Source organism: Oryzias latipes, chromosome 24 (assembly GCF_053564925.1).
Source record: "Oryzias latipes strain Hd-rR chromosome 24, Olatipes_Hd-rR_3.1".
NCBI lineage: Eukaryota > Metazoa > Chordata > Actinopteri > Beloniformes > Adrianichthyidae > Oryzias > Oryzias latipes.
The window spans coordinates 24705571-24720256 of NC_136260.1; the positions used below are offsets into that span (position 1 = coordinate 24705571).

General features: G+C 50.3%; 1 protein-coding gene across 3 annotated transcripts in view; it reads left to right on the forward strand.

Annotated features, from left to right (window-relative positions):
* galnt14 (UDP-N-acetyl-alpha-D-galactosamine:polypeptide N-acetylgalactosaminyltransferase 14 (GalNAc-T14)) overlaps positions 1 to 12185 on the forward strand; it is a 125840-nt gene extending 113655 nt beyond the window's left edge. For all 3 annotated transcript variants that reach the window (XM_023952946.2, XM_078942492.1, XM_023952947.2), the window contains 7 exons: positions 3562 to 3665; positions 5243 to 5369; positions 7424 to 7516; positions 7681 to 7764; positions 8615 to 8759; positions 9874 to 9993; positions 11220 to 12185. In XM_023952946.2, the coding sequence (XP_023808714.1) occupies positions 3562 to 3665; positions 5243 to 5369; positions 7424 to 7516; positions 7681 to 7764; positions 8615 to 8759; positions 9874 to 9993; positions 11220 to 11378 (832 nt within the window). In that variant the 3' untranslated portion in view covers positions 11379 to 12185. The remainder of the gene's footprint in view (positions 1 to 3561; positions 3666 to 5242; positions 5370 to 7423; positions 7517 to 7680; positions 7765 to 8614; positions 8760 to 9873; positions 9994 to 11219) is intronic.
* Positions 12186 to 14686: the final 2501 nt, after the last annotated feature.

Below are 14686 nucleotides of genomic sequence, written 5' to 3' on the forward strand. Positions count from 1 at the left end.
GTCTGGGATGCAGAGATGAGGACACATCTTCTCCTGAGGCTTCATGAAGCTTCATCCAGATCCAGCTTCAGAACCCAGCTTGAACATAAAACTGAGAAAAGCCAGAGAAACAGGATCTCACTGACAGGGAGGCTGAACCAGTCTAAGCCCCGCCCACAGTCGCCCTACTGCTGATGCAGTGACAAGCCCCGCCCACAGTCGCCTTACTGCTGATGCGGTGACAAGCCCCGCCCACAGTTGCCCTACTGCTGATGCAGTGACAAGCCCCGCCCACAGTCGCCTTACTGCTGATGCGGTGACAAGCCCCGCCCACAGTCGCCTTACTGCTGATGCGGTGACAAGCCCCGCCCACAGTCGCCTTACTGCTGATGCGGTGACAAGCCCTGCCCACAGTCGCCCTACTGCTGATGCAGTGACAAGCCCCGCCCACAGTCGCCCTACTGCTGATGCAGTGACAAGCCCCGCCCACAGTCGCCCTACTGCTGATGCAGTGACAAGCCCCGCCCACAGTCGCCCTACTGCTGATGCAGTGACAAGCCCCGCCCACAGTCGCCCTACTGCTGATGCGGTGACAAGCCCCGCCCACAGTCGCCCTACTGCTGATGCAGTGACAAGCCCCGCCCACAGTCGCCCTACTGCTGATGCAGTGACAAGCCCCGCCCACAGTCGCCCTACTGCTGATGCAGTGACAAGCCCCGCCCACATTCGCCCTACTGCTGATGCAGTGACAAGCCCCGCCCACAGTCGCCCTACTGCTGATGCAGTGACAAGCCCCGCCCACAGTCGCCCTACTGCTGATGCAGTGACAAGCTCCGCCCACAGTCGTCCTATTGCTGATGCGGTGACAAGCCCCGCCCACAGTAGCCCCACTGCTGATGCGGTGACAAGCCCCGCCCACATTCGCCTTACTGCTGATGCAGTGACAAGCCCCGCCCACAGTCGCCCTACTGCTGATGCAGTGACAAGCCCCGCCCACAGTCGCCCTACTGCTGATGCAGTGACAAGCCCCGCCCACAGTCGCCCTACTGCTGATGCAGTGACAAACCCCGCCCACAGTCGCCCTACTGCTGATGCAGTGACAAGCCCCGCCCACAGTCGCCCTACTGCTGATGCAGTGACAAGCTCCGCCCACAGTCGCCCTACTGCTGATGCAGTGACAAGCTCCGCCCACAGTCGCCTTACTGCTGATGCGGTGACAAGCCCCGCCCACAGTCGCCCTACTGCTGATGCAGTGACAAGCCCCGCCCACAGTCGCCTTACTGCTGATGCGGTGACAAGCCCTGCCCACAGTCGCCCTACTGCTGATGCAGTGACAAGCCCCGCCCACAGTCGCCCTACTGCTGATGCAGTGACAAGCCCCGCCCACAGTCGCCTTACTGCTGATGCGGTGACAAGCCCCGCCCACAGTCGCCCTACTGCTGATGCAGTGACAAGCCCCGCCCACAGTCGCCTTACTGCTGATGCGGTGACAAGCCCCGCCCACAGTCGCCCTACTGCTGATGCAGTGACAAGCCCCGCCCACAGTCGCCCTACTGCTGATGCAGTGACAAGCCCCGCCCACAGTCGCCCTACTGCTGATGCAGTGACAAGCCCCGCCCACATTCGCCCTACTGCTGATGCAGTGACAAGCCCCGCCCACAGTCGCCCTACTGCTGATGCAGTGACAAGCCCCGCCCACAGTCGCCCTACTGCTGATGCAGTGACAAGCCCCGCCCACAGTCGCCTTACCGCTGATGCAGTGACAAGCCCCGCCCACAGTCGTCCTACTGCTGATGCGGTGACAAGCCCCGCCCACAGTCGCCCCACTGCTGATGCGGTGACAAGCCCCGCCCACAGTCGCCTTACTGCTGATGCAGTGACAAGCCCCGCCCACAGTCGCCCTACTGCTGATGCAGTGACAAGCCCCGCCCACAGTCGCCCTACTGCTGATGCAGTGACAAGCTCCGCCCACAGTCGCCCTACTGCTGATGCAGTGACAAGCCCCGCCCACAGTCGCCTTACTGCTGATGCGGTGACAAGCCCCGCCCACAGTCGCCCTACTGCTGATGCAGTGACAAGCCCCGCCCACAGTCGCCCTACTGCTGATGCAGTGACAAGCCCCGCCCACAGTCGCCTTACTGCTGATGCAGTGACAAGCCCCGCCCACAGTCGCCCTACTGCTGATGCAGTGACAAGCCCCGCCCACAGTCGCCTTACTGCTGATGCGGTGACAAGCCCCGCCCACAGTCGCCCTACTGCTGATGCAGTGACAAGCCCCGCCCACAGTCGCCCTACTGCTGATGCAGTGACAAGCCCCGCCCACAGTCGCCTTACTGCTGATGCAGTGACAAGCCCCGCCCACAGTCGCCCTACTGCTGATGCAGTGACAAGCCCCGCCCACAGTCGCCCTACTGCTGATGCAGTGACAAGCTCCGCCCACAGTCGTCCTACTGCTGATGCGGTGACAAGCCCCGCCCACAGTAGCCCCACTGCTGATGCGGTGACAAGCCCCGCCCACAGTCGTCCTACTGCTGATGCTGTGACAAGCCCCGCCCACAGTCGCCCTACTGCTGATGCAGTGACAAGCTCCGCCCACAGTCGTCCTACTGCTAATGCGGTGACAAGCCCCGCCCACAGTTGCCCTACTGCTGATGCAGTGACAAGCTCCGCCCACAGTCGCCTTACTGCTGATGCAGTGACAAGCTCCGCCCACAGTCGTCCTACTGCTGATGCAGTGACAAGCCCCGCCCACAGTAGCCCCACTGCTGATGCGGTGACAAGCCCCGCCCACAGTCGCCCTACTGCTGATGCAGTGACAAGCCCCGCCCACAGTCGCCTTACTGCTGATACGGTGACAAGCCCCGCCCACAGTCGCCCTACTGCTGATGCAGTGACAAGCCCCGCCCACAGTCGCCCTACTGCTGATGCAGTGACAAGCCCCGCCCACAGTCGCCCTACTGCTGATGCAGTGACAAGCTCCGCCCACAGTCGCCCTACTGCTGATGCAGTGACAAGCCCCGCCCACAGTCGCCCTACTGCTGATGCAGTGACAAGCTCCGCCCACAGTCGCCCTACTGCTGATGCAGTGACAAGCTCCGCCCACAGTCGTCCTACTGCTGATGCGGTGACAAGCTCCGCCCACAGTCGCCATACTGCTGATGCAGTGATCTCTGCAGAAAGTCTGATGAGACTCGGACCACCGACTTTAGGAGACCCCGAGAGCAGACCTGACTGTCTGGAGGGAGACGAAAAATATTAAAAATCCTGAAACCTTTTCAAATTCCAGACCCGAACCTGAACCTGGTGCTCCAAGAAAACTGTTGAAAACATTTCATTGAATTTATGATTTTCGTAGAAATGACCATAAAGAATTCAGAACATCGTCCCCTCGGGGATGGAGAGCCTTCAACCAGGAGACGATGTTCTGAGGGGGAGGGGCATGACCCTGTCCCCATCACCGTCTGGGGGGAGATCCTACAGAGGGTCAGCAGGTCTTGGCAGAAATCCCTCCTGATTCTGATCAAAGCAGAACCCTTTGGGGGGGTGGAGTCGCTTACACCGTCCCTTCTTCCTGTCTGACAGGACCCCCATCATCGCTGGAGGCATCTTTGTGATTGACAGGTCCTGGTTCAATCACCTGGGCAAATACGATGCTGCCATGGACATCTGGGGGGGGGAGAACTTTGGTGAGTAGAGATGAAGTGTGTGTGTTTGTACTTGTATTCTGGTGAGGTGACACAGACTTCTGGGGACGAAGTTCACCGTGGGGACAAAAATTGTGTGTGTGCTCACAGCACCCATGTGTGTAAATGTGTGTATGTGTGCGCACACTGCAGACTGCACACACATGCACATCATGCTTCTTTGGTCGTATCTCCTCATCTTGCTGAGTTCTCTTGTTCTTTTTTCTGTTTGCTGCTTTGTGCTTCTATCTTCGTCTTCATCTTCATTTTCACTTCTTGCTCCGTTCTGGTAGCAACCCTCTGTGAAGTTGGAGTTTTGTTCCTCTGGGGAAACTGAACTCTGTTCCCGTCTGAACTGGGAGTTTGTTCTCAGGTTCTGGATCCGGTTCCGCAGGAATCTGTGCAGACGGCTGGTTCCAAATGTTTGGTTTGGAGCTTGAATTCTTTTTCCTTCTGCAGCTGTCATCGTCTCCATTTGGACTCCTGCAGTGAAGCTACAGGCTGTTCCACAGAGTCTTCTCTCGTCCTGAAGACAAAGCTTTCACTCATCTTCCTCATCTTCCTCATGTACTAGCGTTCCAAGGCAGATCAGGTCATCTATTTCAGAATTAGAACTGAAACCCTTTCATCTCTGTTCTTCCATGCAGACGTGGAGTTCTTCTGCCCTCTAGTGTTGGACTGCAGCCACTGCATGCTGAGCTGGAGAGCAGCTAGAACAGAGCAGCAGAAATGAGGCGTTTCAGCTCCTGATGAGAACCAAGTTCTGAGGTTCTGCTGCCTTTTCCTACCGAGACATACTAAAACGTCTTTGTGATCTGGAAGGTTCCTGGGCTGGACCTTCGTCTCCAGAGCTTTGTAGTCCTTTGTAGTTCCTCAGCGTCTCATAGTACATGATGATGCAGGAAACAGGCATGCACACATGAATCATTGGTTCTGTTTGCTTTGGATTTGCAGCAGACCACTGAGAGGAACTGTTCTATGAACTATGAAGCACAGCATTTCAAGTAGATCCTGCAGGTGTAGCATCTTCACACTGTCCCCCCCAGTGCTGCCTTCACTGACACCTCCAGTTTCTCTGTCTGCTCCTCACCTCTTCCTCCTGTTCCTCTGTTCTTTGCTGTTTCTTCCTCATCCTCACACAGAGCTTCTTGTTTCAGGAAGTCAGAGGTCTCATTTCTCACCAAGTTTCTATCCCAGACTTTAGTCCAAAAACCGGAATTTGCAGCTCATGAAGTCAACATTTGAATGATGTTTGGTGGATTTTTTCGGACCTTCATCATGAAGACGTTCCTGAGACTCTCTCCCAAAGGATTCTTCTTCCCTAGATCTAACTTCCTTCCTGCAGCAACTGCCGGCGTTTCTCTGTTTTATCCTTCAAACAGACTGAACCTGAATGTAAAAAGACTGCAGCTTGGTGGATCAGAGAGCCATTGTAAATCCTTTGCAGTGACTCCTCCCACTCTGGGACGGCGTTGTTGGACCTTCATCAAAGACAAACGTGACAAATGTTGGTGTGATTAAGCCGTTTATCAGATGCATTGTGGGTAGTGCATCCTACCTTTATGGATGTTTCCCTGCAGAGATCTCCTTCCGGGTGTGGCAGTGCGGCGGCAGCCTGGAGATCCTGCCCTGCAGCAGGGTGGGTCACGTCTTCAGGAAGAAGCACCCGTACGTGTTCCCAGAGGGAAACGCCAACACCTACATCAAGTAAGACTTCCTGCTGCTGCCGCCAACGGTTCCACTGGAAACTGGGTTTATAGATGCATAACAATTCAGCAGAATAACAAACAACTTTAATGTATAGGTCTTCATTTCTGATCCCAGAAGCTGCAGAAAGTTTTATACCCTTTCCTAAAAATGCTCAACCATTAAATATGAAGCCCTGCAACAAACCCCACCTTCATCCAGCAGCAGCTGGGATAGGCTCCAGCAATCCAGCGTTCTGAAAATGGACGGATGAAGTGTCTTTAAATACAAACTGAAGGAACACCCCCCCCACTACATCATTGGATTACTCAAACCCTCATGCCCCCCCTCCTGACTGACAGCAGCAGTTTCCTGTAGCTGTTGGAGCGGATTTACTGCTGCTTCCCGCCGCCGCCGCAGCAACATGATCCCATTAACATACGATGAGTTGTGGCCTCTGAAAGCATGTGAACACGGCGTGTTTACAGCACACCGCTAACACGCTCCAAACACGGGAACTGATGCTGAAAGAGCAGATTAATCACGGCTGTAATCACATTTCATGATTCATTCAGAGCGTTGGTTCCTGCCGGCGCCACCATTAACTCCTTCACACCCGGAATGCAGGCCTGACACTTTAGGCAGGCGGGGGGCATCAGTTTGTCCTTTCCCGTGTTCAGGCTTGAACTCCACAACAACTTTCATTTCAACACAACTTTATTGATCACAGCTTCCTGTAACGGCGTCCACAGACACACAGTTATGTCTCATCGATCAACCTGATCTTTTCTTTCACTTAGTTTTCTGGACTTCACCTGCAAAGAAAAAAAGATCTGAGCATGCACCCCCCCCCCCCCCCCCCCCCCCTTAGGGCTGAAGTTCTGTCAGAAAAACATTGGATTGTTTTTGTGCAGCAGCTCATTCATCCAATGCTTGCTGCTCATTCTGCTCCCTGTTTCCACGGTAACATCTGTTCCACATGAAAGATGACGACTATTATTTGTATCGCAAAGAGCTGATGTTTGTTATCGGCGGCGTGAACAGATGCACCGCTGCCCGCTGACGCGCTGCTCTGGAAGGAATATGAATGTGCAACAAAAGTGCTTCTTATTAACCGATCCCAAAGATAGAGCTGTGCTTCACAATGCCCCCCCCCCACCCACCCACTTCACAAAGACCCCCCCCAACTATGACAGAGTGCAGCCAGATCTGATGGATCTGCCAGCATCTCCTAATTGCTGAACTGCTATAGAAACCATTAACGATGCTGGGACCCCCCCCCCTCCCCCCCCTTATGTTGGTGCTCTTAACTCCACAAACTCACAGATGTCATTACTTTGGGAGAGAAGAAAAAGTCAAGAGGACTGAAGAAATACGACCATGATGAAAAAGTGAAGCATCTTTGTGACTACTTAGAAATAAAAGGCAGAAGAGGAGTATGCCTGTGACTTAACAAAGAAGAGTGATGAAGAGGAGCATCCCTTCTTTTTAAAACGAGCATAAGAGGGGTATCAAAACTCTGCTCATAATATTTAAATTGCTGTTTTTAACTGTTAACTTATTTTGTGTTCTGGAATTTTATTGTTGTATGTTCATGTTTTTACATACTTTGTACTGTGAGGCGACCCTGAGTGCCCAGAAAGGCGCCATATAAATAAAATGTATTATTATCATTATTATTATTATTCAAACTGAAAGACAGAAGAGGAGCAATCCTGTAACTTTTTTCAAACATGAGCAGAACAGGGGGGTCTTGATGACCCTGTATTGAATGTCTTCAGTGCAGACGAGCTAAATAATGGATTTGGGTTTGGTCGGGTTATGCGTGTGCGTTGTAAGGTTGTGCGTGTTGTGAGGTTGTGCGGGGCGTGGATTGTGGTGCCGTCTCTGTTGCAGCTGCAGAAAAAGGTCGTCTGAGTTGGACAGGTGTGTCTGCACAGCATTATGTTGGACCAAAGACAAAGCCTTGATCTAAAGCTTTGGGATTTCATCAATAATGTTACAAGGATTGGAACAACAACCAAACAAAGCGAGGAGGTGAAACCAGGAGGATCTGACTTTGTGTTTGCTCACAGGAACACCCGGCGCACGGCTGAGGTGTGGATGGATGAGTTCCGTCTCTTCTACTACTCTGCCCGGCCTGCAGCTCGAGGCAAATCCTTTGGCGAGTAAGGACTCACACAATGCGCAGGAACCACATGATTGCGCGCTCCAGACGGATTTTTGTGTCAAATTTCCTGTGTACCTTTGATGCCATGTCATGCGTCTCTGTCGCTTGTCAGAAATGTGTCAGACGTCTTCATGGACTGACGGTCCATCTGTGTTTTCTCAGCGTTCGAGGCAGAGTGGAACTCCGTCAGAAGCTGAAGTGTAAATCCTTCAGGTGGTACTTGGACAACGTGTACCCCGAGCTGAAGTAAGAGAAGAGGGTCGCCCACAGGATGCTCTGCATCTGGAGGAAATAAGAGAAACAGGAATCCAAACAAACCACAGCAAACTCTTTCTCCTGAATATTAAAACATTTTGTGACACAAAGAGTTGAGATGACAAACAAAACTCCCAGAGTTTGGTCACAAAAGGAGAATCGGGTTCTGCCCGACGGCTCCGGTGGAAGGTCTCCTTCCAGGATGAAGAGAAGACAAACTTCGAGGGGTTTTAATTGGAAAACACAGCCGATTGTGGAAAGCTGTCACACGTGAGATAAGGCGACGGTTTATCGTAGTGATCCTCTCTGCTGCGGCTAAGAAGCAGCAGCTTTAGGCGCCGCGTCTCCATTCACGATAAAAGCCTGGTCCTGCTTAAGCGCTGCCTCACTGAGGCTCCCGCTAATCCTCAGAATGAATTAACGGCGCTCGCTCTGGGGAACAAGGGCCTGACCCTTTAAAGACAGAACAACCTTTACGGTTTTTAAACGGACGCTGCAGGACGAGAATTTAACCGACAGTCAGGAAAAAAAACGATCGTTAATTTTAACAAAATATTTCAGGAATCTTAATACCCTTAGTTTTGTCTAATTGACAAAGTTGTTTATGCTCTCAGGAATTATTGTTTATAATTGATTATGATTGTTTATTGATTATTATTGTTTATTATTATTGACTGTTATTGTTTTTTCCTAATGACTATCTGCTCTGAGCTTGTGTTGCTAAATATTTTTGTCTCTTGTTGTGTGTCTGTGTGCGTTAGTGCATCCGGTTTGTGTGTGATTCCTCCTGCAGACGATCTGTATTTATAAAGTTAGATTGAAATAGGCTCCTCCTCCTCAGGGTGCCAGACGACTCGGACTCGCGTTCCGGCATCATCAGGCAGAGGCAGAACTGTCTGGAGTCTCACCACGTGGAGGGCGAGGACACGCCGGTTCTCACGCTGACGCCGTGCGCAGGGAAGGGGGGCGTCCCTGCTGACAGTCAGGTGGGTCTGAGGAACCGGGTCACAAACAGAAAAGGAGGTGGGGAGGTCCCGCCCTGCAGCAGATGGTCGTCCCCCAGGCGGGTTCTCTGACACCCCAGCAGCAGAACAGGGGGGTTGGTTTGTGATTGACATGTACGCTGCAGTTCCTTAAAGAGGAGATCCCGCCTCCCCCAATCTGATCAACACTGGAAGGTTGTGGGTTCAAATCCATTTTCGGATCATACCTAAGATTAAAAAGTACAATCAATGCCTCCTTGCTTAACAGCTTGGGGGGGGGGGGGGGGGGGTAAACCAACCAAAGGTTACTGAGCCGGGTCCTGTTTGCAGCTTAAGGGTTAGCATCATGGCTAACATTAGCATCAGGATTAGCATCATGGCTAACATTAGCATCAGGATTAGCATCATGGCTAGTGTCAGGGTTAGCATTAGGTTTAACGTCAGGGTTAGCATTATGGCTAACATTAGCATCAGGATTAGCATCATGGCTAGCGTCAGCGTCAATGAGAAAATCCTCCGAACATGTTCAGAAATATAAAAACTGGACTTTATTTTGAAAGATTTGTTGTAATGATAGTCAATTCTGAGCTTCTCCAGGTAACCCTTGTTCTATCCTAGGCACGTTAACGTTGGGAGTTGGGTCATCTAGACCCACTAAACAGTGCTCTGAACCTTTTTTCTTCAATGATTTGTGATCTTCACTGGTGTCCATGGATTACATGAAATCTTTCCACCTTTATCCACCTTTGTCATGGTAGGGAGAACACCTCAATGGAAGGGGGGGTCATAGGATAGCACAAGGGTTAAAAAAACTAGAAAACTCCTGTGGGGCTTACCCCCCTATCCAGCCCCCGTGAACACAGTCACTTGCTTTGACTCAGACCTGAGGGGCGGAGCAGCTTGTGTGGGGGCGGAGCTACAGTCAGTTTCCTCTTTCCTTCCTGGTGGAAACTTCCTGTTTCCATCCGTCTCTGCGATGCCTTCAGGAACGCTCGTTCATGCGGCTGCCCACAGAAGCTGGTCAGGAGGACGGGGGAGAGTCTGGTCTGATCAGACCCTCACCTCTGGTTCTCCAGGAAGCACGTCGGGTCAGAACCATGTCTGTGTTTCCCGGCAGGTGTGGGTCTACACACACAGACAGCAGATCCGGCAGCAGCAGCACTGTCTGTCCCTGTCCACCACTTTCCCCGCATCGCAGGTTCTGATGCTGCCCTGCAGCCCGGAGGATGGCAAGCAGGTACACAACACAGATACACACATATGCACAAATACAAAGTGTGTGTCCCACTTCAGCAGCTGGGTTCTGGTTCAACTGCGTTAAAGGTGGAGCTCCTCATCAGAACCGGTGGTGGATCCTCACCTGGAGACTCCTGGTGGCCTTTTAAGGGTTAGAGGTTAGGAGTCTCAGGTTAGATCAAGTTCATGTTCCTCCTGGAACAGATTTAGTCCTGAAATGGTGACTTTTGGCGACAGATTAAAACTCTGACAGTTTAGAGGAGAGCTCCCCCTAGTGGTGACTCTAGAGAGTCCTGTTCCCTCAGATGTCCCGCTCCGATCATCTTCTGATTTGTTCTAAAACTGTCCCCAGAGTTCTTTTCATCATGATGATGCCGAGCTCAGCCAAAATCCAAACGACTGTGGTTTTCTAGGACATAGTTTCTGCAGACCGGCAGGAGTTCATCAGAAATTCATCTCTGAGTTGTGGGCGGGTCCCTTATTTTCCCAAAATATTTTTTTTACACTCTCACCCTAGCTTACAGCCCCTCACACCCCCAGTTAGCGGTGCATCAAAGATAAGACCGGTTCTGATCCGGATTCCAGCTCAGTCTAGGAAAACAGAGAGGTTCATGGATCTGTTTGTCTGCATCAGAAAAGGGCGGAGCTGGGAGCTCGCGGCTTGCCGTAGTTTTTCAAACGGCCTTATCTCGTCTGCTCCTGACTCACTACGATGTGAATAAAGAAATCCTCAGAAATGTAGTTTTAATCCTAATTTTCACTCTGAATGTCCTTCATCATCAGAAAAACAGCTTTTTTCTGTCAGAGTGGGTCTTTAGTCACCGATGCCGGATCAGTCAGCCGGTTCTGGTATGCTGGTTGAAAGTGAAGGTCAGAACCCGGCCCGTTTTCTTCTAAGTGAAGATCAGCTGATGACTGAGCTCCTCCTCCTCCTCTTCCTCCTCCTCCTATCATCAACAGGAGTCTCTTTTCCTCATGAGTGACGTGGGAATGTCGGCAGTCATTCCGTAAGGATCACATTTTGGGATAAGATAGGTTTGTCTTTGTAAAAATGACATGAATGGAGAGACATGGAGGTTCTGAAGTTTCCCGAAGTCGGACTCTCTTCAAATCCATATTTGGTCGTTTCCTCTGACAGGAAGTCCAAACACAGACCCGCCGGATCAGATTTTTGATGGTTCTGGAGCGGAGAAGTGCTGACACTAACGTCTGTTGATGTTCCCGCAGCGATGGCAGAAGTCCGGGACTCATCTGGAGCACGTCGTGTCCCGGTTCTGCCTGGACTCGGAGATGGCGCTGGACGGGATGGAGTCGTCCCGGATGCTGGTGATCAGCCCGTGTGAACTGAGCGCGTACACACAGAGATGGGAAGTTCCGTTCTCCTGACCTCGGACCCACACGGACCCCCCTTTCCAGCAGAACCAGCTCCAACCGGTTTGGAGTCGCTGCACAAATATCTGGACAGGCTTCATTCAGGATTCAGAACCCTGATGAGAGCTAAAGCTGGACAGGGTCAGACTGAACCAGACTGGACTTAGAACCGGGTCAGGAGCTGCATGAGGGATGAGGACGTGTCTGTGTTTTGGAAGAGTTCAGGTTCGGTCCAATCAAACGAAGCACATCTGAGCCATGAAGAAAACTTTATTGACATTTTTACAGGAACGCTGAGAATGACGGAATAAACGTAAAATCTGTGATCCTGAAACATTAAACTGCAGTTCGGTCGTTTCACTCTAACGATTCAGAACCAAACCTTCATCGGCTCATCCCAGTTGTCAGCAGCCAATCAGCTGCTGCCTCATTAGCCAATCAGATTGTAGTATGTCATACTGGTGTTGCGTTTGGGTTCTAAAAGCTGCGATTGCGTTCGGCTGTCAGTCCAACAGGAGAAACGGCGAGACGACTCAGAACCAGAACCAGACGGCCTTCAAGATCCCTGTGGAAGTTCTTCAGATGGATCCAGTTTGGCCCAGTGCGAAGAACCCTCTCAGCACTTTGATTCTCATTGGCTACTGAGGGCTGAAGCTGATTGGCTGCTGACAGGAGAAAGGCTGTGATTGGTTGATCGGTTCAGAAGAGTCTGGGTTTGTGTCTGGAGATCTTTGTGTTGTGTTTATGGTCTGTTGAGAATTTCTGAACCTTTTCACGCGTGAACCTGGTGGTTCTGATAAAATATTCTGCACCAAACTTTAACACATTTTGTTTGAAGACGTGAACTTCTTTACATGCGTGGATGTTGTTGAAATGACTGAGACTCTCTGGAGAACCCGGTTCCTGCTGATCACCTGGATCCGGTGTGAGAACAGGACAGGAGGTCTCCAGGAGCAGGAGGTGAAGCCTAGAGGAGCTCCAGTGAAACTCTGCTGCAGGTCGGCTGTTACGCCCCCTTGTGTGTCTAGGGGTGCTAGGGGGGGCAGAACATAAAAAAGTAAAGGTTTGGCTACCAAAGTTAAATTAACACACACCAAAACAAATGTCTCCATAAAAATATGACAAATTTATTTACAAATAAAACAATCCAACAATAACTAAAATTGAAACTAAAAGGCTTCAGGGTGAACCCAGGCCAAAATAACAAACAAAACCCCAACTAACTAAAATATGTAATCTTACCTGTAAATGAAAGGAAAGGGAAATGAAAGACAGAACGCTAACCTCCCTAACCTAACATAAACATGTACTAAACAAAATGGCAGTTCACCCCTACAGCTTCACTTAATAACTATAAACCAAAAGACTAAACAGAGTGGGCACATACAAAACTACAAACTACAAAGAACTACGGATACCAAAATACTAAAGTGCAACACACAACTAAACAAGTGGCAAAGACATAAACTAAATGGAGAACAAAACAAAACAAAATGGAGAAGAGGGCCAAGCTGCAGTGGAGGCTTTTGCTGCAAGGCACCCTTCTCACCGGCTGGAGGTCCAAGTGGTGGCTTTAAAGGCTGCCTCCACCAGCTTGTCCAAATGGAGGCCACACCCTTGCCAGCACACCTGAAAATAATCACAGACATACAAACAAAGATCCACAAAAAACACAGAAGTCCCACTCTGATACAAAAATAACACAAAACACAGAGCAAACAGAACCAAATAAAACCTAATACGGCCACAGCCGTAACATCGGCCAACTAAAAGGTTCGTTCTTGATCTGTGGGCGATGGAAACAGAACAGAACCAGACTGGACCAGAACCAGAACCTGCCCATCATGCTGTGTTGCCAGACTGGGTGGTTTTGGTTCTGAATATGTGGGCAAACGTTGCTTTGAGCAGGTTTGAGGTCGGTTCGGCGGTTTTTATTCCTCATTAAAGTACTTTACATGCAGGGAGGTGGGGTCAGGGAGCGGTACCGCCCACACCATCGTCCTCGCCATCATGAGCAACTCATAACAAATTAATGTGTCCACTAATCAGTCTGTAAATGCAGTCGGCATGCATCATTTTAGTCCTTATTTGGCGTATTTCAGTCGCAGCGCAGACGGCGAGGGGAAGCAGCCTCACAATCCAGCGAATAGGTTGAATTGTGCCTTCAGATTCTCAGCGTATGCTGATGATGTCACGCTCTGTTACTTTTTAATACAAAGCCTCCATTTTCCATGGCATGTCCTCCCTTTCCATTAGGAAAACAGCGATGCCTTCAGGGACAAAGAGACGATCCATCATTTGTTTCCAAACGTGTAAAAGTTTCTGGAGGATTTTTAAGGTTGCACAAAATCAGGAAAATAATCTAGCCACAGGGGTTGCAAGCCAGTAACTTCTGTGCCGGTCCCAAGCCCGGATAAATAGAGAGGGTTGCGTCAGGAAGGGCATCCGGCGTAAAAAATTGCCAAAATAACCATGCGAAAAAATTAGGGTAGAAGATGTCCATGATAGAGTGAGGTGGAAAAGGATGATTCGCTGTGGCGACCCCTGATGGGAAAAGCCGAAAGAGAAAGACAAAATCAGGAAAATACGACATTGTTTCCGGAGTGATCTCAGGCGATATTTGATTGACAAGAACAGGTTTTTTAAAATCCAGCCGCTCCTTCACAAGGACATTTGCTGCAGTAGTATGGCGGTCGACCTCTGATCAAAAGATTGCAGGTTCGATTCCCGCCTTGCCCGCACATAGAAAGTGTCCTTGGGCAAGACACTGAACCCCACCTTGCCTCTGGTGTTGAGTCATCAGCGTGTGAATGTGTGACTGAAAAGGCGCTCTACAGGTAAACGCCATTTCTGTTTGACCTTATTTATATTCATGAAAAGTAAAAATGCAGGAAAGATTTCCACTTTTGATCATGACTATGAATAGGTTTGTGGGCTTTTTCCCCACTTTCCTTCTTTTTTTCTTAATGTTTAAGAAAAAAAGGAAGATCCTGTGACCCTGTAGATGTTAATAAAGTTCAATGGGAGTTTACTATTTTATGTTTTGCTCTGACTAGCAGCAAAATTGTGGATTTAATATCATTGAAAAATGTCTCAAAGTTGGACTTTCAATTAAAATGGGATTACTGTTAATTAATCACTGGTTAATTTTTTGGGCGTTTTTTTGTGGGACCTGGCAATTTTTAAATGACCTCTGTGCTGGATAACTGTGACTATCTGGCAACACTGCCCTTGTGGCATTAAGGTTTCTCCAGTTGCTGCCTAGTGAAGCCACCAGAGAGCGAAATTAGAACCTTTATCTACTGATGAAGCAGCTGGTGCAC